The sequence below is a fragment of the Indicator indicator genome, chromosome 14 (assembly GCF_027791375.1).
Source record: "Indicator indicator isolate 239-I01 chromosome 14, UM_Iind_1.1, whole genome shotgun sequence".
Lineage (NCBI taxonomy): Eukaryota > Metazoa > Chordata > Aves > Piciformes > Indicatoridae > Indicator > Indicator indicator.
The window spans coordinates 27,132,742-27,158,539 of NC_072023.1; the positions used below are offsets into that span (position 1 = coordinate 27,132,742).

A 25,798-nucleotide genomic window follows, 5' to 3' on the forward strand; every position below is an offset into this window, starting at 1 on the left:
ACTCTGCCCTGGAATTGCTTGAAGAGAGCATAAAAAGAAACTGCTATGTAGGTGCATAGATGCCTTTAAAAATGAAAGTCCAAAGTGCCACAGCAGAGCTGTGAGTAAGGTTCATAAAAACAATGCAGGGAGCCCAGTACAGAAAACGAACAAAATGCTTTTCAGTTTAAGAGAGCAGAGAAGGTGAAATTTGCCCTTTGGAATACTTGGGATGCTTTGAGTGGTAAAACATTAGTCTAACAAAACAGAGGAGTTTGGCAGCATCTGCCACATGGGTAATTTTTATGATTGTTTACCAGATCATCCTGAGCAGGGATATCTGGAGTCCTCAGGCCAGGTGGAGCTCTTTCTGTGGATCTGAAGGTTTATTTGTTTATTATTCAGACCTTGCCAATGGCTTGCACATCTACACTACTCATATTAATTCAAATGTACCGAATCCCATTGCAGTCATCTTACTGACTTTATTGACATTCCAGCCTCTTCATAATGAAAATACTAAATACAAAGACAAATCCTATGTTTCTGGGTGGTCCCTCTTCTATCTGACCTTTCTGTGTCTTTCTGCAGCCCTTCTGTCTTTGTGTAATATCATTGATGGGACAAAGAAGTGGACGTCAAGAAGGAGGCAAGAAGCTAGAGGTAGCACTAAGCAAGACCATGGAGGCAGAAGAAGTAGTACAAAATAATACAGAGAAAGATGAAGAAGCAAAGGCCAAAGTAGAGAAGCTATCATCAGTCTTTGGTGTGGCAGACTTAAAAAATGGTAATAATGCTTTGTCTGTTCTTCACTCTCATGCTTTCTGTTTCTAATGCCTACTGTTCCATGCTCTGTCCTTAGGCTTAATTTTCTCCTGGTCTTTACCTTTTTGTTGAGGAATGTACATATAATTCTTATTTTGACCTGCCAAGTGACCATTTTAGGGCTTTTGAGAAGGCATTACATGAGCATCTCAGTGCTTTTAACCTGTTTTAAGTCCTCAAATTTGCCGTTGCATCCAAAAAGACCTAGATGCTGACCCTGTCTCTTTCCAAACACAGCCAGCATTGCTTCTGGATTTGCCAAATTATGTTGTAGGCCCTAGTTCTTGGGCTGTATCACTAGATTTGCCTCTCAAAGCTGTGATCAACATTTCAGGTGCATATATTGTTCTATCCCAGCTACAGCCCACCTTTACCACTGACTGTATGCATTCCAGAGCTTTTCTGAGTTTCCATTCCATGCCTTCTCTCCTTCTGGTGATGACTTTAGAAGAAGAACTTTTAATTTGTGACTGCAGTTATTTATACTGCTTTGGGACACAGAGTATGACGACTTTTTAGATGCAGTGTGAACACCTGTGACTTGCCTTTTCCACTTCTCTCAGGCTAGTTCTTTTCTTTGAAACCGAGACAAAGAATACTAGAGGTAAGTTGAAGGGGAAACTTGAAGCCTGTGTGGTGAACAGCTAATGTAACTCTTCTTGTTACTAGGCCTGGCTGTGTAAAAGGCTGAATAAACCTCCTCATACAGGCAGCCTCTGATTTCTCTCTTCTTTTTTTCCAATTATTTTATTTATTTTATGTTTAAGTATTGTAGGTTAAGGAAAATCAAGAGTTAATTGGTATAACCATAAAGAAAAGTCCTCCAGAGGCTGGAGAGTCCCAGGGAGGTGGGCAGTTTGTCCCAGGATGTTGTAATCTGTCAATCTAATTCAATTTTCCTGTATTTCTCTATTTAAGGGAGTGTACAGACACAAATCTCTTCTCTCTGGTCAGGACACATGTGCTGTTATCTTATGGTTTGTGGGGAGAGGTTTTTTCTTGGCCTTGGCTGGCAGGGCATTTCCAGCTATGCCACAGGGCCTGGGAAAGCCTGCAGTAGGCCTGAGTCTAGTGGGGGGAGTGCAGCTTGGCTGCTCTTGGGCCTGCTGAGGCTGAGTGGGGTGGAGGTTTCTGGAAGGCTCTGGAAGGTTTTGGCCTGATATGTGAGGACTGAAAATGAAGGAACTGGGAGACTATCATAATACAGGCTTACTTGGATTTTTCCTATCTTTTTCCAAGCAAAAAAAAAAAAAAAAGCTGTCTGCTTGAGGAACATAAGAATAGATTAAACACATCCTGAGGTCTCCCCAGGATGCTAAGCCTGTATGCAGAATGGCTGAATATGTACAAGAGGACTTAGTGACTTAGAAATCATTTTCACTTTCTTTTCTTGTACCTGTCTCCAGGCATCACTTCTTCTTTTTGTGTGCCTACAGGAGCTGTTGGACTGTACAACATTGGGCTGAGCTGTTGTCTGAACTCTCTGCTCCAGGTGTTCCTCATGAATACGTGCTTCACAGGGATACTTCGAAGGTACCACTTTTGTTTGAACTACCTGAGCTACTTCCATTGTGGCTATATTGTCTCCACTCCTTGTTTTTTTTTAATCTGGGATGTACATTTGAAGGTTTACATCATCAACGTGCTAGCAAGGTGCTTACAGCTCATTAAGCATTTGCCTTGTGTCTGTCATATACAGAATAATGCCTGCAGAGGTAAGAGTTGCAGTGTTCTGGCTTTCTGGACATCTCTGATTCACGTGCCCTTTGCACACTGGTAAGATCAGTCTTGGGACACCAGTGTGCCCTTGTGTCCAAGAAAGCTAATGGGATCCTGGGGTGCGTTAAGAGGAGTGTGTCCAGCAGAGGCAGGGAGGTTCTTCTCCCCTTCTACTCTGCCCTGGTGAGGACCCACCAGGAATACTGCATCCAGTTCTGGGCTCCTCAGTCCAACAGGGACAGGAATCTACTTGAGAGAGTCCAAGGGAGGGCTACAAGGGTACGGGATGAAGGGACTGGAGCACTGCCTGGTGAGGAAAGGCTAAGAAACCTGGGGCTGTTTAGTCTGGAGAGTGAGAAGACTGAGAGGAGATCTAATCAATGTCTATAAATATCTGGGAGTTGGGGGTCAGGAAGGAAGGAACAGCCTCTGCTTACTTGTGCCCTGTGATATGACAAGAGGCAATGGATGGAAACTACAACACAGGAAGTTCCCCCTCAACATGAGGAAGAACTTTACTGTGAGGGTCACAGAGCACTGGAACAGGCTGCTCAGAGAGGTTGTGGTGTCTCCTCTGGTGACTTTCCAGCCCTGCCTGGATGTGTTCCTGTGTGACCTGTGCTGGATTCCATCGTCCTGCTCTGGCAGGGGGCTTGGATTTCAAGATCTCCAGAGTTCCTTTTCAACCCCTAGCATCCTATGATCCTGTGCTTTGAACCAGTGGAGACTGGTGGCACACCAAGCTGATATTAAGAAGAGGAAACTCTTCTCCATTTTCCAGGTTTATTTCTATGCTGACCTACTACACCTGGTTCCAAGTCCACCATTGCAGCCCATGGCACATGCTTCCCAGTGACTGCTTAGTTGTAAAATGTGGTAACATCCTGTGATCCTCTAATGGAGTCTTCGACTTACATGTCTCTAAGAGGATGTGATTTATTCCAGGCATATTCATAGGCCGCTTTAACTAAAGGATGTGTAACCATATGAACTATTGATTTTATAGCTTTAAGCATGTAAATGTACTGTGATTCATAGCCTCTGACCTCTGACTGTCCCAGCTAGCACCTGACAGAGAAGAGAAAGTGTTGTTGCAGATAGTGAATATCTATTGTTATTTTGTTTTACTTGTTATTTTGTTTTACTTGACTGTGCTCTATCCTTGTTTGTGAGGAAGATTTGATCTTTTGCTTTCATACCAACCACACCAATACCTGGTTTTATTTGTGTCCAGTTCACTGCAGTTGTAGTCATCTAAGTGGATCATTTCTATTCAGTTCTCCTTTCTCCAAATTTCTTACACACTCACAAGTGTGCAGAGGGGGAAGAAGGCAAGGTACAAACATGCAGAGATGAGAAGTGTCATAAATGGTCAAAGCTAAATAATGTAGACAGTAGGTTGGTGTTGTCATTTGAAGAAAGACTTAGAAAACCCTGTGGACTGCAATAAATTTAGGGAGGATAAAGAGCTTTCCAGCTGTCATATAGATGAAATACAAACATTATCATATACCTGCCCATGAAATTTTGAGGGTATGTTTAGAAAGAGTTGTTCATGGCTTCTTGCCTTCTGAAATTGGCTGTAACTAATGTTGTTTATAGAGCCCAGAAAGCACTTCAGGTCCTGCTTGGTTTGCCTCTTGTTCAGGGACAGATCAACTTAAAATTGTGGCCTCTTTAGGAATGTGGCTTGCACTGTGGCATGAACTAGTGGAGGTGTCTGCTTCCCCTTTTTCCTTCCTTGTCTGAAAACATGCACATTTTAGTTCCCTTTGAGCTGCTGTCTCTGCTACCCGCCTCTGCTCCTTTAGGAGTGATGTCTAATGTTTCTCCATTGTAGTGCCTGATTACCATTCACGTTGCTTCTTCCCTTTGTAGGATCACAGTGCCACCAGATGATGAGCAGAAGAGGAGGAATGTCCCATACCAAATGCTCCTGCTTTTGGAGAAGATGCAGTGTGGCAAGCAGAACGCTGTTTACCCCAAAGCCTTAGCTTCCTGTCTTTCAATACACAGAGTGAAATGTAAGCAGTGCCACCTCATGCCCACCTCTGTCTGCAGACCAGGGATGTTAATTATGAAGCACTCACAAGCAGTGCAGCTGCTGACATCTCATCCAGAGAATCGGAAATGATTCTTTATAGCTGCCTCCCAGTTGTGAGTGAGATGCTGTGTCTTACTTGTGAAGAGGGGAAAAAAGTCCTTGCCAAGTATCCTTGCTGCCAAGTGGGAAGGCTATCCAGAAGGCTCAGCCACTAATACTGGGTAGGGGAAAGGGCTGTGCAGGACAGAGCTTGATTTATCTTGCTCTACTGGCATGATAATAGTGAAACAGCTTCTATTTCTTACAAAGAAGGGATGGTGTGGAATCTGTTCACCCAGATGCCCAGGGACAGACACTGTATTCTTCCTGTTCCTTGTAAGGGCAGAAAGAAGAATTTGCTGGTTTAACCTCCCAGCTGGGTGGGGTCCCAAAAGAGAGAGATTGTTAATTCATGGGTGACCAGTGACAATGGGATGTTGCAGGCCTGTTTATATGTACAGATACACCCAGTGTATCTAAATGTCCTGATCTTTAGCATATGAAATCCACAACAGGACAGCACTGAAAGAGACAGATGGTAGCCAGCCTGGATGTATATTAAAAGAGGAACATGAAATAACCTGAATATTTCTATTTGCATCATCCCCCAAAAAGGGCTCTGCACTCTTCCCTCTGTCTTCCAATTCAAGAGAGATGTCTAAAGTGGGTTTGTAAAGCTTAACAGTTTCCCACTTTGTTCTTCTACTTTAAAATTCGGGTGTGGTCCATAAAGACCTATATCCTAGCAAGTGGTGCTTTACCTGGATCACACATGTGCCACTAGATGTGAGAAAAGGTACATTTTCTGAGCCTCATTTAGTTAGGAATGTCTGTAATCTTACTAGAACCCATCTGAGGTCAGTACTTCCAGTCTTGCAGGGAAATTGAGATCCCTTCCACCTCAGAGTGTTGGATTGCTCCACAAAACTTGTTTTACCTATGATCAAGTGTAGAGGTAGTCCAGAAATATCCTGATATTGCTAAACTCTGATTTTGGCCAGTTCCTAAATCATGAGTTCATCATGAACTGAGAAGAACATTGGTTCTTCACCTTCAAGGGTGTGAGGTTGGGTTTTTTGTATTGTTTTGGTTTGGTCTTTTTTGTAGTTTTTTGTTTGTTTCCGGTTTTGGTGTTTTTTTTTTTTTTCAATTCAATGTTGAAGTGTTTTTTTTGCTGGGCCATTCTAAGCAAGCTGTACATTGAGATATATCTCACCATCTTAGATTTCTCAGTATACAGTTTAGCCAGAGTGGAAAGCCATATGTTACTACATCATCTTTGGCTTCTTATGCTGAAACTGTAAGCTTTGTCCTGGGAGGGGGTGAAGGAGTTTGCCCTATTCTGTGGATGAGATGTGTGGACAGGCCTCCCTATCACTGTTATCTCAACACTTGGGAGTGTTAAAGCCTTATCAAGGGGATAGGGAAGACAAGAAGTGGTTAAAAGGAGAAGAGAATCTTCTATGTATTGTTTCTAATAAGGATTCAAATAAATGCAACTCTCAGTGAGACAGCTGAGCCCTCTCCTCCAGTAGGTGTTGGGAATACACTTAGTCCTGCCTCCTGTGACAAGGACATGACTTTTGCACTGGATTGTACAATGAGGCACTCATGCCCTCTCATCTTATCCCACTGCCTGCTTAGATCACATGGAGACATTGCAGCTGTCTCCAGTGTAAGCTCTCTCCCTGGAAGGGAGTGGCAAGGGAGCAAAAGACTATGAGTCTCCATCTAATGAAGGGGACAGTAAAGCTCCCTTTGCGATCTGTGAGAGATCTATGCTTGGCATGGTTCATAATACTGACTGAAGTTGTGTTTTCTGTTTGTCTAGTGTTTGTGCAGCATGATGCTGCCCAGCTCTTTCTGACTCTCTGGAACTTGATAAAGAAGCAGATGAAAAAGCCAGAGCTGGTAAGGGTGGTCACTGAAATAAACACCAGCTTCCTTGACCCATGTCACGGTGACCTCCTCTGCTTCTTGAAGAGGAATCCTGTTCATTGGCAGTTGTCCTAAATGAAACTTGAAATGATCCCCCATTTGAAATTTTCCCTGCATCTTTCAAAGGGGAGAAGAAATCTTGATTTCATAGGCTTCAGTATTTTTAATCACTGTTAATATTTGTTCATCCTACTTTTACTCATTCCATTCTGATGGGAGAGCTGATTAATAACAAAGAGATGGATCTTTTTACAATGTTGAACTTGCATTTCTTTTTTCTCTGTATTTCTGTAAGCATTTATTGGTGTGTTTTGACACAGCTCCTCTGTTCTTCAAAGTTAGCCCTGTGCATTTAATTATAATTAGTCACTGTTAATAAGTTAGGTACATGACAGCTCCTCCCAGGGGAGCTGGGTAAGGTAGCAGAAGAGTGACTGTTCCTCAACCCACTGTCATAATTTTATTCATGCAGGAGACAGGTTCCTGTTGCAGGTACAAACAAAACAGTAAAATGCTGCACCCAAGCAGATGTTTAACTGCCTGAACTTGTATAACTGAACTTGTTATAGACTGTGTCTTTCCTTTCTGCTAGGAGGTGAGGGAAGGAGTTGTTCTCCTTTAAATGGTGGGAAGCATCCTGTCCATTTAAGTCAACATCAGATCTGGGTTCAAGCCTTAAAGTAGTAACATTCTGTGAAGTAATGTGTCCACATAGGCTTTTGCACCCACAGAGGGAAATACCTCAGATGTGTTCTTGTTTTGTCTTTTTTTTAAATGTTGTTGGTTTTTTTTACCTCTCCAGGTTGAAGAGCTGAATGATTTGTACACTATATGTATACAGGAACACCTGGCCTGTCAGAAATGCTCTTCTGAAACAAAAAGGAATAGCAGCATGTTAACCCTCCCACTCTCAGTGCTGGATTCCAATTCGCACATGCTGAAGTCTCTGGTAAGCTCAGTGGCAGCACTGTTTCCTCAGGAAGAAGATCCCCCTCTGTTCACTGTGGGAGCCTTTTCCTTGTACCACTGTAGTCTCCTGGGACACATCTAGAATCCCTACAAGAATCTTGGCAGGGTGTCTTAGATTTTGAGATAATCTTCTCTCATTCATATTTCTTCTTTGTTTTGAGGGGGTGCTAAATTTCTCAAAAAAAAATTGTTTCATGTTGGGGATGGAAATCAAAGCTCTTGAATCACCTTTCTGAAAAGAGTGTTACTTGCATAGTCTGTAAGACTTAAACAGTCATACTACACAGTTACGTGTACCTGTTTGACCTTAGATACCACAGTGCACTAGACAGTGTGTCTGGTCAGGCATCACAAGTTCTGTTTGCCCAGTGCAGTGTTCTTTTACTGTTAAATCAGTGCTGCTGTTTGATGGTGGCTGTGTAAGTGCTGTCACAAATAGTGGATTTTTCAGGTGAAAGTGGACCATTGGACCTTATTTCCCTTATTTCCTTGTTTCAGCCTGAAGAAACCTCTTCCAAAACCTCTATGAAGGTTTTGAAGGGGGTAAAAAAGACATTAATGAGCCAACAATTTTTTTTTGGTAGAAAATGTGAGACTCTGTTTTTTTCAACTAATGGAACGACTGCAGCAGCAAGGAAAAATAGGGTACTTTTTTTTAGGCTGCTAGGCAATCTTCTGTCCTTTGAACAAATGTGCCTTCTGCAGCTTTGCTGTTTGCATGTACTCTGTGAAACAAAGTAGAAATAGAAATCTACCTTGAAGGAGTTCATAGAATCATAGAATTGTCAGGGTTGGAAGGGACCACAAGGATCCTCCAGTTCCAACGCCCCTGCCACGGGCAGGGACACTTTCCACTAGATTAGGTTGCTCAGAGCCACATCCAGCCTGGCCTTAAAAACCTCCAGGGATGGAGCTTCCACCACCTCGCTGGGCAACCTGTTCCAGTGACTCACCACCCTCATGGGGAAGAACTTCATCCTAATGTTTGATATAAATCTCCCCTCTTCTAGCTTGGATCCATTCCCCTTAGTCCTATCACTCCCTGACACCCTCAAAAGTCCCTCCCCAGCTTTCTTGTAGTCTCCTTCAGATACTGGAAAGCCACAATAAGGTCTCCCTGGAGCCTTCTCTTCTCCAGACTGAACAGCCCCAACTCTTTCAGTCTGTCCTCATAGCAGAGGAGCTCCAGCCCTCTGCTCATCCTCATGGCCCTTCTCTGGACACATTCCAGCACTTCCAGATCCTTCTTGTAATAGAGGCTCCAGAACTGGATGCAGTACTCCAGGTGGGGTCTCACCAGAGCGGAGTAGAGGGGGAGAATCACCTCCCTTGCCCTGCTGGCCACACTTCTCTTGATGCAGCCCAGGATACAGTTGGCTTTCTGGACTACAGGTGTACACTGGCAGCTCATATTGAACTTCAGTTGAAATACATCTCTGTTTTCTTAGGAGGACTGTCTGCAATGCTTTTTCCATCCAGAAGAGTTGACTGATCAAAATATGTGTTTCTGTGAACAGTGTGGAAGGAAAACACCTTTTCTGCAGGTAATCAAAGAATGATTTCCCCATAGGTCTCTTGTACTCTGAACTCCCTTTAGGACTGGGAAGGGTGGGGAAAGGACTCAACCATACCAGTTTAAGAGGAGATCAGCAAGTCAGAGATTTGTCAGCACAGCATTGTCAGGTACGTATAAATCATATGCATCTTTCCTCTTAGAAAGTCCCCTGCTGCAGATGCAGCTGTAGCAACACAAAAATGCTTCCATAGGTTTTAATATAAGTCACCAAGGGATGTGGCATTTTTGTAGTAGCAGAAGAGCTTCTGTTGGTCTATGTTGTGTTTTCACTGTGAGGCTTTACACTGCTGAATAACTCCAGGAGTAAACAAGATTGTGTTCAGGGAGCTGTGCATGCCCATAAAAGCAGGATACTGTGGAGTGATTTCCTTTCTTCTCTGCTCTCCACTGGGCTCCCCGTTTTTTACAATATTGGTCTCTGCCAGCCAATGAATTAGCTGTTTCATGAAGGGGCAAGTGCCTTGAAGAAAGAGGTGAGGGAAACTGCCTCAGCTTAAGGCTTGGAGGGAACTTTCTACAATGTTTACCCCATTAGGCATTGTCAAATACCACAGCACATCCATATGCCTTCAGCAGCAGCATTATCAACAAAAGCAGTGCTGGAAGGAATGAGCTGTCAGCTTGGCATTCTGCACTGAGCTCTAGTGGCCATGTGTCACAAGGAAATTGAGTTGCCTCTCCTCGGTTACTTAGTGCTACCAATCTAGGCTTAAGAAAGCAGATGAGAAACAAAGCAGCCCTTGAAACACCTACAGCTGGGTGCTGATTATGCTGCAGCTGAGAAACCTAGTTACCACAGCTGCATTACATATGTGTTTCATGTATGTTGGTGAGCTACAAAAGTGTGGCATCTGCTGTCTGATGGAACTGGCAGTCATTCCCTGTAGCACTGGGTGTTCTCCATCTTACATTCACTGGGTGACAAAGGCTGTTTCCATCACACCTCCCCAAAGTTTGCTCCTTAGTTTTCAGCTGTGTGATTTGTTGCTTTACAGAGCATGAAGCTAGTCCATCTGCCTCAGATTCTGACCATGCACCTAAAGCGCTTCTGCTTTGAAAAAGCAGCCTACATCCACAAGCTTAGTCACTATCTGCCATTCCCAGAAGACCTTGATTTCAGTGCAGTCTTGACAGAAAACCAGTGCCAAGCAGATGACAAGGAAAAGGTGAGACACTCCTGATGACCCATTTAAAAGGAGCAGATCTTCTTCCCTCTGTGTAGGTCTCATAAAAAGTTGTGGCCATCCCAATACTTGCCTCAGGTCAAAGCACCTGCCTTAAAAATGTACATCTTGGGCTTTATCTGTGCTGAGTGTTGTCTCATTTCCCATGGTTTTTAACTGGTTCAGGCATTATTCAACTTCCTCTTCTCAGATTAAATCACCAAAGGCAGTGTAACTGGAGCTTTCTGCCATAAGGATAAAACCCAGGCTATACAAAACATCTCACCCCAATCCTTTATTCTTTTCCCTAGACTTCTTAGCATAACCTTTTTCTTCCATTTCTAAATATACTAAAGATGAAAACACAGCTCCTTTGGGTGACCAAATCCAGACATTGCAAACAGTGTCTTAGAGGCATCTTCTGTCCGTTGGTTCAGCCTTCAGGGCAAGAGTGAGCAGCAGACCCTCTGCTTTGCAGAGGTCACCAGTCCAAGACAAGGGAACTCCATTCCTGGCATGTTACCCATGCAGGGTTGTTTCCCACAGAGTTGAGGTTAGCAGGGAGACAACAGCTTTGCCAAGAAGTTGAGAGTGATCTGCCACACCCTGGATCTATTCGCCTTCTAAACAAGGGAACCCCTAAATAACAAGGGAAAGTGTGGCAATGATGAAGCCTCAGCTGGTGCAGTGTTGGCTACAGCTAACTTCTTTTCTGCCCCTTTGCTGTCCTACTGCCCTTTTCACATTCCTGTGATCTGCTGGCAGGCTGCCAGTCCACAGGTGGCAGGCAAAACTCTAGAAGTGAAAAAGAGGATCCTCAAGGCTGATCTAATCTTTCTGCCTTTTACTTACGAATCACACCCTTTTGCTGTCCTGGCTGCTGCCTCTCTTCAGCCAATGGCAAATGAGAACTGCTGCACTGAATGTTGCTCTTTGTGGCTCTTCCCAGGCTGCCTGGAAGTATGAGATTTTTGCTGTGGTTGCTCACTCAGGATCAACCAGTTTTGGACACTACTGTGCCTACATCCGAAGTCTCACAGAATGTAAATGGTACTGTTTCAACGATTCTCACGTTTGCCAGGTGAGGAGACAAACCCTTCTTTTGTAGTTCCCTGGCCACTCCAGACCTCACTCAGTCTGACTGCTGATTAAAGAGAACCAGGACAGAAAACTGAGGCAGCAGAGCTTTCCTCCTTCCTCTGCGGCAGCACACTCTGAGCTAAGGGCAAAGCAGCTCTAGCTTCTGTCCCAAACAAGGCCTCAGGTTCTGGTTTGCCATTCATAGAAGCAGCCATTTGCTGTGTATCCTACTTTATGTACTCTAGATCTGTTTAATGTATGTGTTCAGAAGATGCTGAGGAACTGATTCTCATTGCAGGGTAAAAAAAAACAATAAACCAATTTCTTAAAAGATGTTTAATTCCTGGAAGTACCACTTAGTCCACAGCAGAACTGCTGTGCTGGTATCACAGTGTGTACATCTCCTAAGAGTTTTTACCAGCCTCCTTTTATGTGTTTTTCTTCTCTAGGTATCATGGGATGATGTTAAATGCACCTATGGGCATTCCAAACTCCACTGGTAAGCAAACACACCTAATACTGCCTAATACTGCCCTGGGGTTTGGAATGAGGGTTGCAAAGAGAGGGAAGGCAAAGGGTTTGAACTGCATATTGCCTGGGATGTACTGGGGATGCAGGAGAGTAGCAGAGACCTCCCTGTGTTCTGATTACTCTGATGTGAATGTATATGGTATATGACTGTACCAGGAGCCTGCAGGGTCACTGAGTCGTCACAAATCATAGAATCATAGAATCAGTCAGGGTTGGAAGGGACCACAAGGATCATCCAGTTCCAACCCCCCTGCCATGGCCAGGGACACCTCACACTACATCAGGCTGGCCAGAGCCTCATCCAGAGCCTTAAACACCTCCAGGGATGGGGCCTCAACCATCTCCCTGGACAACCCATTCCAGGCTCTCACCACTCTCATGGGGAAGAACTTCTTCCTCATGTCCAGCCTGAATCTCCCCACTTCCAGCTTTATTCCATTCCCTCTAGTCCTATCACTACCTGATAGCCTAAAAAGTCCCTCGCCAGCTTTCTTGTAGCCCCCTTCAGATACTGGAAGGCCACAAGAAGCTCACCTCAGAGCCTTCTCTTCTCCAGACTGAACAACCCCAACTCTCTCAGTCTCTCCTCATAGGAGAGGTGCTCCAGCCCTCTGCTCATCCTGGTGGCCCTTCTCTGGACACCTTCCAGCATGTCCACATCCTTCTTGTAATAGAGGCTCCAGAACTGGATGCAGTACTCCAGGTGGGGTCTCACCAGAGCAGAGCAGAGCGGGAGAATCACCTCCCTGGCCCTGCTGGCCACACTTCTCTTGCTGCAGCCCAGGCTCTGGTTGGCTTTCTGGGCTGCAAGTGCACATTGACAGCTCCTGTTGAGCTTCTCATCCACCATCACCTCCAAGTCCCTCTCCTCAGGACTGCTCTCCAGCCATTCCCTGCCCAACTTGGATTTGTGCTTGGGATTGCCTCGACCCAGCTGCAGGACCTTGCACTTGGTCTTGTTGAACCTCCTGAGGTTGGCTTGTGTCCACCTCTCCAGCCTGTCCAGGTCCCTCTGGATGGATCCCTTCCCTCCAGCCTGTCTGCTGCACCACACAGCTTGGTGTCATCAGCAAACTTGCTGAGGGTGCACTCAATGCCCCTGTCCATGGCACCAACAAAGATGTTGAACAAGACTGATCCCAGGACTGAGCCCTGAAGGATTCCACTTGTCCCTGGCCTCCACTGGGACATGGAGTCATTGACAGCCACTCTTTGGGTGTGGCCATCAAGCCAGTTCTTTATCCATCTCATGGTCCACCCATCAAACCCATGTGTCACCGGTTTAAAGACCAGGATGTGGTGTGGGACAGTGTGGAAGGCTTTGCTCAGGTCCAGGTCAATGACATCAGTTGCTCTCCCCTCATCTATTAATGTTGTGACCTGTTCATAGAAGGCCACCAGGTTTGTCAGGCAGGATTTGCCCTTGGTAAACCCATGCTGACTGTCCCAAATCACCACTTCACTATTCTTCTGTCTCAGTAGTGCCTCCAGGAGAATCTGCTCCATGATCTTACTGGGCACAGAGGTGAGACTGCCTGGCCTGTAGTTCCCTGGTTCTTCCTTCTTCACCTTTTTGAAAATGGGAGTAATGTTTCCCCTTTTCCAGTCAGTGGGGACTTCCCCAGACTGCCAGGACTTTTGGAATATAATAGAGAGAGGTTTAGCAACCTCCTCTGCCAGGTCTCTCAGTACCTGTGGCTGTATCCCGTCGGGTCCCATGGACTTGAACACTTTCAGGTTCTTCAGGTGATCACCAACCTGATCTTCACTTATGATGGGCAGTTCTTCCTTCTGGTTCTTGCCATTAGCTTCCATGACTATTCCAGGAGTGTGGCTGGAGGCCCTTGCAGTGAAGACTGAGGTAAAGAAGTCCTTGAGAACCTCAGCCTTTTCCAGGTCACTTGTGACCATTTCACCTGTTTCCTTTCTGAGGGGGCCCACACCTTCCCTAGGCTTCTTTTTACCATTAATATACCTGTAGAAATTCTTAGTGTTCCCTTTAACCTCCCTGGCTAGATTCAATTCAAGCTGTGCTTTGGCTTTCCTAACCAGGTCTCTTGCTGCTCAGGCAGCTTCCTTATATCCCCCCATTCCAGCTGTCCTTTCCTCCACTCCTTGTAGAGCTCCCTTTTAAGTGATAGTGTGTCCAGCAGCTCCTTGCTCATCCAGGCAGGCCTCCTAGCATTCTTCCCTGCTTTTCTCTTTGTTGGTATACATTGCTCCTGGACACAGAGGAGGTGGTCCTTGAATATTGACCAGCTGTCCTGGGCCCCTCTTCCCTCTAGGGCTCTGTCCCACGACACTTTGGCCAGCAGATCCCTGAAGTGATCGAAGTCTGCATGCCTAAAGTCTAGGGTCATAAGCTTAGAATATGTCCTCCTGGCTGCCCTGAGGATCTTAAATTCAACTGCTTCATGGTCACTGCAGCCAAGGCTGTCTCTGAGCCTCACATTGGTTACCAGCCCTTCCCTGGTGGTGAGAACAAGGTCCAGCATAGCACCTTTTCTTGGTGGTTCCTCTACCATTTGGAGGAGGAAGTTGTCATCTATGCAATCCAGGAACATCCTGGATTGCTGGTGCCTTGCTGTGTTGTCCCTGCAGCAGATGTCAGGGTGGTTGAAATCCCCCATGAGGACCAGGGCTTGTGACCTGGAAGCCGCTTCTATTTGCCTGTGGAGGGCCTCATCTGCTTGGTTCTGCTGGTCAGGTGGCCTGTAGCAGGGGCTACATGGGGCTGCAGGAGTGGTGGTGTTACTCATGATTGCCACTTGGACCCTATATCCTAACTGAAGTTAGATGTGTCAGTCAGGATTCCTCCCTGCTTTTGATTTTGATGTATCATAAAGTGAGCCATGGAGGGAGGCAATCCCTCCTGTAGCTCTGCCAGGGAGTCAGCTTTATGTGCTGCCTCAGGAACAGGGAGAGCCAGTTTGGTTAACTTAAACCTCAAAAAGCTGATAGGAGCAAACCTGGGATGTTATTTGCAACCTAGATCTTCAGCCATACATCTTGTTTTGCTCTCTCTTTGCTTCCACAGGGGAGAAACAGCCTATCTCTTGATTTACATGAAGAAACGTCCTCAGTAGCCTCACCCAGGACTATCGGAATGTCAAGGGAAGCTGTGTGTTGTCCATGGAGCTCAGCACCTCTGCTCTAGGGTGGAAGTGTACAAATATTCCACAGAAGGACATTCTGCACTCAGTCAGTGACCTCTGCCTTCACATTTATTTATGAAAAACAGGAGAACCTTAGCTAGAGAAAGGAGCTAAGAACTGTTGCACCTTGAAATTTTTTCTTCTGTGTATTTTTTGACTCTATATATCAATTTACTCTTAAAAGATGATGAAGTTAGTCCTTGTTTCTGATGACTTAGCAGTTTCTTTAATGCTGCAGATTCTGGTCTACAGAAAGTTTGGCCTCAAAGCCTGTGTGATGTTCCAGGGAGGCACATGGTATGGCTGGGGAGGTGTGATAGCCATACCTAGCTAGTAAGAACATAAGACTTGAGAGTTACTCTGCCCTTTTAGCATCATGTTAGATGCTGGCAAGATAGGCAGGGGCCCCCAGAAGCCTTGAGAAACAGCTGGAACAAGTACCCTCATGACACATGCAGCAGTGGTGCTCCCTCCTTAAAACCTTCCCTCTGCAGGGGTTGAGACATGTTTAAAAGTTGGTGGCAATGTGAAGAAGTGCTTTGAAATCAGGAGCACTAGTGTAGTAGTTCTGGTTTGCAAGATCAGTTTGTATGTGTTTATGCAGATGGCTATTTTTTTGGTGTGCTTATCAGGCATTTCTATGCACTTTCTTTCCTGTCTGGAGGAAAACACTCAAAGCAACAGAGATTCTGAAGCTAGCTTGTGACTTTGCACAATACAGTCCAGACAATGGAGAGGAAAAGTGAGGTGCCTTTATGTGCTTGAGCTTTTGGGATTTATCCCTTAGTACTCTTCAGCTGTACTTGTTTTCTCCCTTCCTTCTTTGCCCATGAAGTGGAAATGCTCCTCAAGCAGGGGAGAGAACAATTCCATACAGTGAGTGATTTTTAGTTTTCCTGTTGAGTTCTGTCACTGTGTGCTGTTGGTTCAGCTTGTGCTCCTGTGGCAAGACTGCACAGCTGAAGGGAAGGTCTAGAGCTACAAAGGGAAGGGTGGTGTGCTGGTTTGGGGCCAGACACAGATCCTCTCTTGCCCCGAAAGGGACAAAAGAATGAGACTCACACAAACGGATTGGAGAGTGATGGAAAGTTTAAACGGAAAAGCAATTGGTGAAGCTACAGAGAACTACAAACCACAAAGCATAGTGACAAAGAGTATCCCAAAGCGTACAGAACCCCTCACAGAATTCCCAGAGGCTTCCCAATCCTTCCCTTCTTCCCACCTGAGGGTAAACCCAAACCCCCCAGGGCTCTTTCTTCCCCCTCCCGCTGCTAGGCAAGTCTCAGGCTGGCCAGGTCTGAGACTGCCTCCCCCTCCATTCTCCTCCTGGCATTAGGCCTAGACAGGCCTAAGAGGCCTTGAGGATACTCCCCCGGCATTACCCGATAAGAGAGGACATCTCCCGTGGGAGCAGAGAGGGAAGAAAGAGGAAGAGAATGACTTTGCAGATGGCCTTATAGGGTGCAGGACTTATGGGTAGAAATACGTTGTTTCCTGTGTCCACCCCTGTGGGTGGGCACCCAGGACACCAGAGGTGTATCTCATGCAGCAGTGGCAGGGGGCACCCAGCCTAAACTGCCACAGGTGGTAACATGTGACAGTCAGAAGACTCACCACAAGACTCAGCTGTGAAGAAAGTTAGAAACTTTGGTTGTGATGCTTTTAAAGCACCTCCTGCAGTAAATCCTGATACAGCCCAGTCTGTGATGTCATCAGTGATTCCAGCAGTGTAAGATCTTAGAGTACTTTCTAGCCTGATGTGTCCTTTGACACTATCTTTACAAGGGTGCTACTTTGGTGGAACTCAGCATAGTTTGAAATGGCTAATTTAGTTCTAATAGCAGCTATACATAACCTAATTTTACTTTGGTAATGGTGATGTGGTTCCTGAATCATTTCTATTTTCTTTTGGTGCCTGGGAGGTGAACTGAGAAATCTTGGAGCACAGCTGTGAGAACACATTTGTGTGAAGTAGCTGATATTTATTTCACTGTACTAGCAGGATCCTCTCTTCTGTTCACCTCTCTTGTGATAGAATTGTTTGTTGTATGTTAAGAAACAACAACTCCCAGTGCCTTGTTTGCCTTCTGGATGAGGAATATTCAGCCTGTTTGCCTTCGGGAATGTGTTGTGCCCTTTCTAAAGTGCCTTGCAATGGACGAATAAGAAACCCAGGTTCATGTCTATATCCAGCACTTCATGTATGTGATGTAGCTGAAAGACAGTGAACTCCCAGAAACCAAGAAGCTAATGGATTAAAAGATGGACAAGACATTTCTGGATTGCCCTCAGATTATTATCCCCTTTTGATCTCTCAGGTAGGCAGTGTTGAAGGGGTGAGAAGAAGTCCGAAGGCAATGAAGAAAGATTTCAGGGCCTTGGGACAACTGGTGAAGGAGTGAGGAGCACAAGTTGTTTTCTCTTCTATCCCTCCAGTTGCAGGAAATCATAGAATCGTGGAATGGAAGGGACCTCCGAAAGTCCTCTAGTCCAACCCCCTCTGCAGTCAGCAGGGACATCCTCAACTAGATCAGGTTGCCCAGAGCCCTGTCAAGCCTCACCTTCAATATCTCCAGGGATGGGGCCCCAACCACCTCCTTGGGCAATCTGTGCCAGTGTTCCACTACCCTCACGGTGCAGAACTTGTTCCTAACATCCAATCCAAATCTGCTCTTCTCTAGTTTGAAGCCATTGCCCCTCGTCCTGTCACTGCAGGCCTTTGCAAACAGTCTCTCTCCAACCTTCTCATAACGGCAGGTACTGGAAGGTTGTTATTAGGTCTCTCCAGACCCTTCCCTTCTCCAGGCTGAACACCCCCATCTCTTTCAGCCTGTCCTTGTACCAGATCGTTTTCATGGCCTCCTCTGGACCTGCTCCCTCAGGTCCATGTCCTTCCTGTGTTCAGGGCTCCAGACCTGTACACAGTACTCCAGGTGAGGTCTCACCAGAGCAAAGTGGCAGAATCCCCTCACTCGAACGCTGAGGTGTTAGGAGGAGCCAGCAAGTCAATGCCTGAGTTTGGGTTCTTGGTCTATGGACTGATTTACAAGACAACAGGCCTGCTGGTAAGGGATGGGAAAAGCTTATCTTGCAGGGGCAAGAGGGCTCTAGGACAAGAGTTAGCAGGGCTCATTGAGAGAGCTTTAAACAGGATGTAACTGGGCTTGCCAGAGAGGGGCCAGAGAGGTGCCTGGGTGTAGCAGCTTGGTACTTGTGGGGCAGTGTGCTGGTGTTTTTTTGAGAACCAAGAGGTCTGCTACTCCTCAAAGGTGGAAACCACACACAACTCCCTTCCTGAAGTGCCCATACACCAATGCATGCAGCATGGGCAATAACCAGGGGGAATTGGAGATCTGTGTGCAGTCATGGGGCCATGACCTCTTTGCAGTTACTGAGACATGGTGGGACATCACCTGATCAGGATGGGCACGTTGGTCAGGCCTTCTACACACAGCTGAAAGTAGCCTCAAAACCACAGGCCTTGGTTCTCCTGGGGGGCTTTAGTTACCCTGATGTCTGCTGGGATGGCCATGCAGTCAGGCCTGGCCAGTCCCAGGAGGGCTCTCCTGTGTATTGATGATAACTTTTTGACTTGGGTGGTGGAGATGCCAACAAGGAGAGGTGTATTACTGGACCTAGTACTGACAACCAAAGAGAGACTGGTGGACATTAAGGTTGAGGGCAGCCTTGGCAGTAGTGATCATGAGAAGAGTTCAAGATCATAGAATCTTACAATTGCTTCAGCTGGAAAAAACCATCAAGATCATCAAGTCCAACCATTATCTCCCAAGTCTGGTTAAGCCATGAGCACCACATCTCTGTGTCTTTCAAACACTTCTAGGGATGGGGATTCAACTGCCTGTCAGAGGAGCCTGTTCCAGTGTTTGAGAACCTTTTCAGTGGATCATGGGTAGTAGGCACAAAAAACCCAAGTTGCAACCTTGGACTTCAGGAGAGCTAACTTTGTCCTCTTCAAGAAACTACTTAGAGAAATTTTGTGGGTTAAAATCATAGAATCACAGAATGTCAGGGGTTGGGAGGGACCTCTAGGGATCATCCAGTCCAACTCCCCTGCCAAAGCAGGATCCCCTAAGGCAGGCCACACAAGAACACATCCAAGTGGGTTTTGTCAGTCTCCAGAGAAGGAGACTCCACAACCTCTCTGAGAAGCCTGTTCCAGTGCTCCATTGCCCTCATTGTGAAAAAATGTCTGCTCATGTTGAGGTGGAAACTCCTGTGTTCTAGCTTGTACCCATTGTTCCTTGTCCTGTCACTGGGCACCATCAAAAAGAGCCTGGCACCTTCATCTTGACACCCACCTCTCAAATATTTATAGACATTGATCAGATCCCCTCTCAGCCTTCTCAAGACTGAACAGCCTCAAGGCTCTCAGTCTTTCTCTGTAGGAGAGATGTTCGAGTCCTGCAACCATCCTCGTAGCTTGTGTCAGTGTGAGCTGAAATTCCCCCCCCCCCCGACAATAACCAGGCTAGCCCAGTCTGGAAGCAAATGAAAGCTGTATTTACAAAGCAGAATCTACAATCTATGATGAAATGCAATGAATATGTACAAATATACAAAATTCACAACATTTACAAATATATACAATCAACAGAAAAAGCACAACCAATCTCCCTTTGCTTCCCCCCAAAGGGGACCTTTCCCAAAGGGGCCTCCCTCTCCAGGAGCTTCCCCCCCAGGCCCCCCTTGGACAGAAAGCAGAGTTAGTTAGAGCAGAAAGTTGTTAACTTAGCTGCCAAGGTCAGTACGTGTTATCTTCAGCCAGAAGAGAAGAAGAAACAGCAGCCAGACAGCCCAGCAACTGCCCCCACTGCAGAACGCAGAATGTGCAGAGTGCCCACTTTGTTTTGGGTAACAGTTCTTAAACATTTCTATCTATCCAATGGAAGTGTTTAGAACAATCAGTATTTTGCTTTCTTACACCCAATAGTGACTTATTTACATTCTTTCACTTTCTCTGTTCTGAACTTTGCAAGGAAAAACTAAAAAGACAGTTTCAAACCATCACATAGCTCTTCACTGGACTCTCTCCAGCAGGTCTCTGTCTCTCTTGAACTGGGGAGCCCAAAACTGGATGCAGTATTCCAGTTGCGGACTCACCAGGGCAGAGTAGAGGGAAAAGAGAACCTCCCTAGACCTGCTGGACACACTTTTCTTAATGCACCCCAGGATGCTGTTGGCCCTCTTGGCCACAAGGGAACATTGCTGTCCTATGGATAATGTGCTGTCCATGAGGAGTCCAAGGTCTGTCTCCGTGGAGATGCCTCCCAGCGGGACAATCCCTAATCTGTATTGGTGCCTGGTGGTGTTCCTCCCCAGAAGGAAGGCTCTACACTTGTCCTTGCTGAACTTCATGAGGTTCCCCTCTACCCAGCTCTCCAGCCTGCCCAGATCTTGCTGGATGGCAGCACAGCCTTCTGGTGTGTCAGGCACTGCTCCCAGTTTTGTATCATCAGCAAACTTGCTGAGGGTGTGCTTGATCCTCTCATCCAGGTCATTGATGAAGATATGGAACAAAACTGGACACAGTACTGAACTCTGGGGAACACCACTGGCCACAAGCCTTCAATAAAAAACTTAAAATGTACCTTCAACAGAAGTGTTAATTGTCATCCTCCTTGGACTGATCCATCCCTAAGATGAGGCTGAAAAGTTTGTACAATGCATTTTCTCAGGTAGAGATCACTTTGGTAGTGGTAAGGAAGGACCGGAGGTGCCGAATACTGAAGATGGGAGTGCTAGACAGCTGAGCAAAGAATTTGCACACAATGGTCTGTGAATTGAGAGAGCTCTCTTCCTACAGTGACTGACAGGGAAAGCCACAGGGAGCCTTGAAGCCAACCAGAATACCTACAGTGCAGAAATTCTGATGGTGAGTTTGGCCACGAGCGTCAGCATATTGGTGTTGCCAAACAGAGGCACTCAGGAAAGTGCTGCCACTCCAGATCTTGTGAGGAGCAGCTGTGAAGGGGCAGTGGAAGTGGTGTCTGTGTAACAGGGGGGTCTGCTGCTGTGGGGAGGAGGGGAGGTTTCTACACAGTGATCCCTCCTGTGGGTAGATCTGTGCTTCCTCCTGAGACAAACAGTTTTGTGCTTTCTTCTGTGATGTGTCAAGGAGCAGACAGGTGAGGCAGGAAGTGGTTCTTGAGGTGTGTGCAGAGTCCCCAAATACCATTTCCTTGCAGAAAAGCAGAGACTGTGAGGCATACACAAAGCCTTGGTCAAGGCAACATGCAACTGGCACAATGGGCTCACTCAACAGTGAGGAGCCCACAGGCAGTTTTAAAATTCTTTAGAGAGAAAGGCAAAGCCTTTTACAGGACTCATGCCTGTATTTTCCTTGTCTGCTGCCAGCCAGCAGGCAGGAGGGAAAGGCAAAGCCTATTAAAAAAGCTTTGCAAGGAGCTGCAGCCTCTCCTTGTCTGCAGTGGCTGAGAGGGGACCATGCATGGCCACCTACTTGGAGCTGCCCACTCATGTGAGGTTGCCTGTCCTGGGACAAGGGACCTGACAGGTATCCACTGGAGCTGGAGACCTCTCCTCATCCCCATGCCTCTGGCCATGCAGGTGACACCAGGAAACTGCTGAGAATTGCAGGAGACTTTTTCAGCAATCTCCTCTTCAGGTCAGCAAAAAGGCAGCAAATCCTCTGTGCAGTGTTTCTTGCCTTTTGAAATGTTTTTTTACAGGCTCACAGGATGTTAGGGGTTGGAAGGGACCCCTGGGGATCTCTGAGTCCAAGCCCCCTGCCAGAGCAGGACCAGAGAATCCAGCACAGGTTGCACAGGAACACATCCAGACAGGGCTGGAAAGTCTCTAGAGGAGACTCCACAACCTCTCTGGGCAGCCTGTTCCAGTGCTCTGTGACCCTTCCAGTAAAGAAGTTCTTCCTCATGTTGAGGTGGAACTTGCTGTGCTGTAGTTTACATCCACTGCATCCCAGGGCACAAGTGAGCAGAGGCTGTCCCTGTTCCTTGCTTCCTGACCCTCAGCCCTCAGCTATTGATAGACATTGATCAGATCCCCTCTCAATCTTCTCCTCTCCAGACTAAACAGCCCCAGGGCTCTCAGCCTCTCCTCATCGGGCAGTGCTCCAGTCCCTTCAGCATCCTTGTAGCCCTCCCTTGGACTCTCTCCAGCAGATCCCTGCCCCTCTTGAACTCAGGAGCCCAGACCTGGATGCAATATTCCAGGTGAGGTCTCACCAGGGCAGAGTAGAGAGGGAGGAGAACCTCCTTGGATCTGCTGGACACACTTTTCTGAATGTACCCCAGGATCCCATTGGCCTTCTTGGCCACAAGGGCACATTGCTGTCCCATGGAGAACTTTAGGTAATGCAGGTTATTTATACCTGGCTCTGAGGGAGTTTTCTGAGTCAGCAGGTAATGCTCACTTGGTGCAGGTAGTGAGCAAGTAGAAGGAGATTTTTCCTAGCTATGGAGAAAAATTGCATACCACAAAAGTAAAAAAAAAACTTCTGCCTAGCTTGCTTTTCTTTGGATTTAGTTTGTTTGTTGTTGGGCACTAATATTGGTATTAACATCCCAGTATGTCATGTGGGAGTCATCTTTTTATATATAGGAACTTAGGTGGCAATGAGTGGATTTGGAAATAGGAAAATAGGAATTTACATTAACTCCTTAGAGACTGAAGTTAACTCCTTTGTATGGCAGTAGGTGAGTACACAGCACTTTGCAGGGAAATAGTTTTGAGTAGTCTGCAGATGTTATCTAATGGGCTTCTGGTAAGACAGAAGATCTAGGACCATACTGAATTATAAATATAAATAGAGGCCAGAAATCATCAGAGGACTGGAGCTCCTCTCCTATGGTGACAGAGTCTCATGAGAGAGTTGGGGTTGTTCAGTCTGGAGAGGAGAAGACTCTGAGGAGACCTTATTGTGGCCTTCCAGTATCTGAAAGGGGCTACAGGAAGAGACTTTTTAGCGTGTCAGGGAGTGATAGGACTGGGGGGAATGGATCCAAGATAGAGGAGGGGACATTTAGATTAGATGTTAGGAAAAAGTTCATCCCCATGAGGGTGGTGAGGCAGTGGAACAGGTTGCCCAGGGAGGTGGTGCAAGCCTCATCCCTGGAGGTTTTTAAGGCCAGGCTGGATGTGGCTCTGAGCAACCTAATCTAGTGTGAGGTGTCCCCTGAAAGGAGGTTGTAGCCAGGTGGGGGGTTGGTCTCTTCTCCCAGGCAACCAGTGACAGAAGGAGAGGACACAGTCTCAAGCTGTGCCCAGGGAGGTTTAGGCTGGATGAAATTCTTCACAGAAAGAATGAGTGGCCCTTGGAATGGGCTGCCTAGGGAGATGGTGGAGTCACTGTGGGCAGTAGAGCCTGGCGTGGGTAGTTAGCGCCTGGCGGTCAGAAGATGTCGCGCTGTACGGAAAGATAAGACACCTCTCCACCTCTCCAGATAGCCAATAGCACTAACCTTTGATGTAAGCAGACGGAAGCTATGTTGTAAACCTAAGCTATATAATGTGGTGTTGCATACCAATAAACGCCATTTGCCATCCACCACATTGGTGTTAGTGGGCTAATGACCCAAGCGACCTGGGATTGGTTGTCGTGCTGTGCCTGAACCAGGTCACCGTTGCCATGAGAAAGGCAACAAGTCACCATCCCTGGAAGTGTTCACAAAAAGCCTGAATGAAGCACTTAGTGCCATAGTTTAGTTGGGTAGATGGTGTTGGCTGTTAGGTTGGACTTGATGATATTCAAAGCTCTTTTCCAACCTGGTTAGTTCTGTGATTCTGTGAAATGTAGGAGGTGGTTCTGTTCTTGAATCATTCTTCTGTTCCGAGTGCCTTTTTCCAGAATCGGTATCCAGTCATCAAACAACTCTTCAGCATCTCCAAGGCAAGAACCTGATCTGGTGGGAGGTGTCCCTGGCCACGGCAGGTGGGGCCTTTCCGAGCCAAACCGTTCTATAGTTGTTTTCCTCGGCCAGCAGATTGTGCGTGGTCGCCAGCAGGTGGCGCTGTCGGCAGCGTTTTGCCTCTGCCTCGCTTCCCGTCTCCCGTGCCGGGAGCTGCCTTGTTCGTGTGCAGGGCCAGTAAAGCTTGCCGGAGGCGATTCAGTTCCTCATGGCACAACTGTCTCACACCAACATTGATTTCAATTTCTGGGCAAATTAGAACTTATTATGAGATAGCCTGGTGTCCGAATCTGTTCCTTAGAAACAGGCAGATCCTCTCAGGCAACTCATCAGTGATTCCCATGGTCATTTTATTCCACAGAACTAACACAAGCAAGATCCAAACTGGAAAACCTCATCATGTGGGGGCTTAAAGTCTCCATATCTGGAGAAGAGCAAACTTATTTTTCTGCTCTTTACCCAGATATAGACTTTTCTTCTTGTGGCAGTCTCTCCAAGGAACAGCGAGCGGGGCAGTGAAGTTTGCCATCAGGGCTGGGTACCAGTACTTTGATTGTGCCCACCTCTGCCAGCATGGCAGTGAGACTCGGGATGCACTGCAAGTTTAAAGGTCGTTTGGATGTGGTGCTTGGGTATACGGTTTAGGGGTGAACCTTGTAGAGTAAGGTTCTGGGTTGGACTTGGTGATCCTTGAGGGGCTTTTCCAACCTGAATGTTTCTGTGATTCAGTGAATAATCAAGGAGAGGGTTGTGAGGCAGAAGGACACTTTTCTTGTCCTTGGATAACTTGTCTCATGGGAGGCCATCTCTGAGGAGGACAGACAAGGTCACAACCTGCAAAGTGCCAGGGGATGAAGCTGGTCTAGGAATTAACTCCTCTCTGTCAGGGCAAAGTGTTTCTCAGATGGAGGGAAGGAAGAGGTCAACTCTTAGATTAAAAAAAAAAAAAAAAAAAAAAAAGAAAAAAGAGAGAGAGGAAAAAACGGGCTTGATTTGAGAGGGATCTTTTTTGTAGTCCATATCCATTGTCAGCCATGGAGACAGGAACTGAGGCAGTGCTCTCAGTTGCCTCTGGGACAGGAAGCAGAGCTATTGTATTTGTGGTCAGTCCTGCTGTGCTGCCGGCCTGAGCCTGTTAACTCCTGTATGTTGTGTTTTGTTTTGTTTTTTCCCTCAGCAACAATGGTAGGAAAAATAAGGTAACTTCTATCTGCTGGGAGCTGGCAGGTTGATTTTCACAAGTTTGGCTTTTTACTCTTCATTTTGTTTAATTGTTGTGTGAATTGTTGGAATTTTAGAGTATCTTGTTCTTGGCTACTTACCTATCTTAAGCTCACTTTTCTTTTTGTGATACTAGGCAGGAAGGGAACTATGTCCTGCAGATGGAAATGGCATGATCATTCCCAGTGACGCAGATTTTCTGGATACATGGGGGAGGTATGTTCACAGAATCAAACACTCAGGTTGGAAAAGACCCTCAGGATCACCAGGTCCAACCCAGAACCCTACTCTACAAGGCTCACCCCTAAACCGTAGCCCCAAGCATCACATCCAAACCACTTTAAACACATCCAGGGTTGGGGACTCCACCACCTCCCTGGGCAGCACATTCCAATGCCTGACCACTCTTGCTTGGAAAAAAACTCTTCCTATTGTCCAGTCTAAACCTACCCAGTCATAGCTTGAGGCCATTCCCTCTTGTTCTGTCACTAATTTCCTGTGAGAAGAGACCAGCACCAACCTCTCCACAACCTCCTTTCAGGTAGTTGTAGAGAGCCATGAGGTCTCCCCTCAGTCTCCTCTTTTCCAAACTAAACAGCCTCAGCTCCTTCAGTTCCTCTTCATGAGATTTATTCTCCACTGTTCATTGA

The 25,798-nt window shown here is 46.4% G+C and overlaps 1 protein-coding gene across 1 annotated transcript; it reads left to right on the top strand.

The window, feature by feature from the left end:
- The first annotated feature begins 597 nt into the window (after window positions 1-597).
- Window positions 598-14,949, top strand: USP18 (ubiquitin specific peptidase 18). Its single transcript, XM_054386748.1, has 10 exons — window positions 598-766; window positions 2,241-2,337; window positions 4,402-4,547; window positions 6,438-6,517; window positions 7,347-7,493; window positions 8,962-9,057; window positions 10,085-10,255; window positions 11,202-11,333; window positions 11,782-11,831; window positions 14,901-14,949. The coding sequence occupies exons 1-10, from the start codon at window positions 598-600 to the stop codon at window positions 14,947-14,949; spliced, it is 1,137 nt and encodes a 378-aa protein (XP_054242723.1).
- The last annotated feature ends 10,849 nt before the right edge of the window (window positions 14,950-25,798 follow it).

What these genes read in the sequence shown, in the direction of transcription:
- USP18 (XM_054386748.1), top strand. Translation starts at nt 598, where the DNA reads ATGGGACAAAGAAGTGGACGTCAAGAAGGAGGCAAGAAGCTAGAGGTA. An exon ending in TTCACAGGGATACTTCGAAG is followed by an intron (nt 2,338 to 4,401) that starts GTACCACTTTTG and finishes TTCCCTTTGTAG; the next exon opens with GATCACAGTGCCACCAGATG. An exon ending in ACGATTCTCACGTTTGCCAG is followed by an intron (nt 11,334 to 11,781) that starts GTGAGGAGACAA and finishes TTTCTTCTCTAG; the next exon opens with GTATCATGGGATGATGTTAA.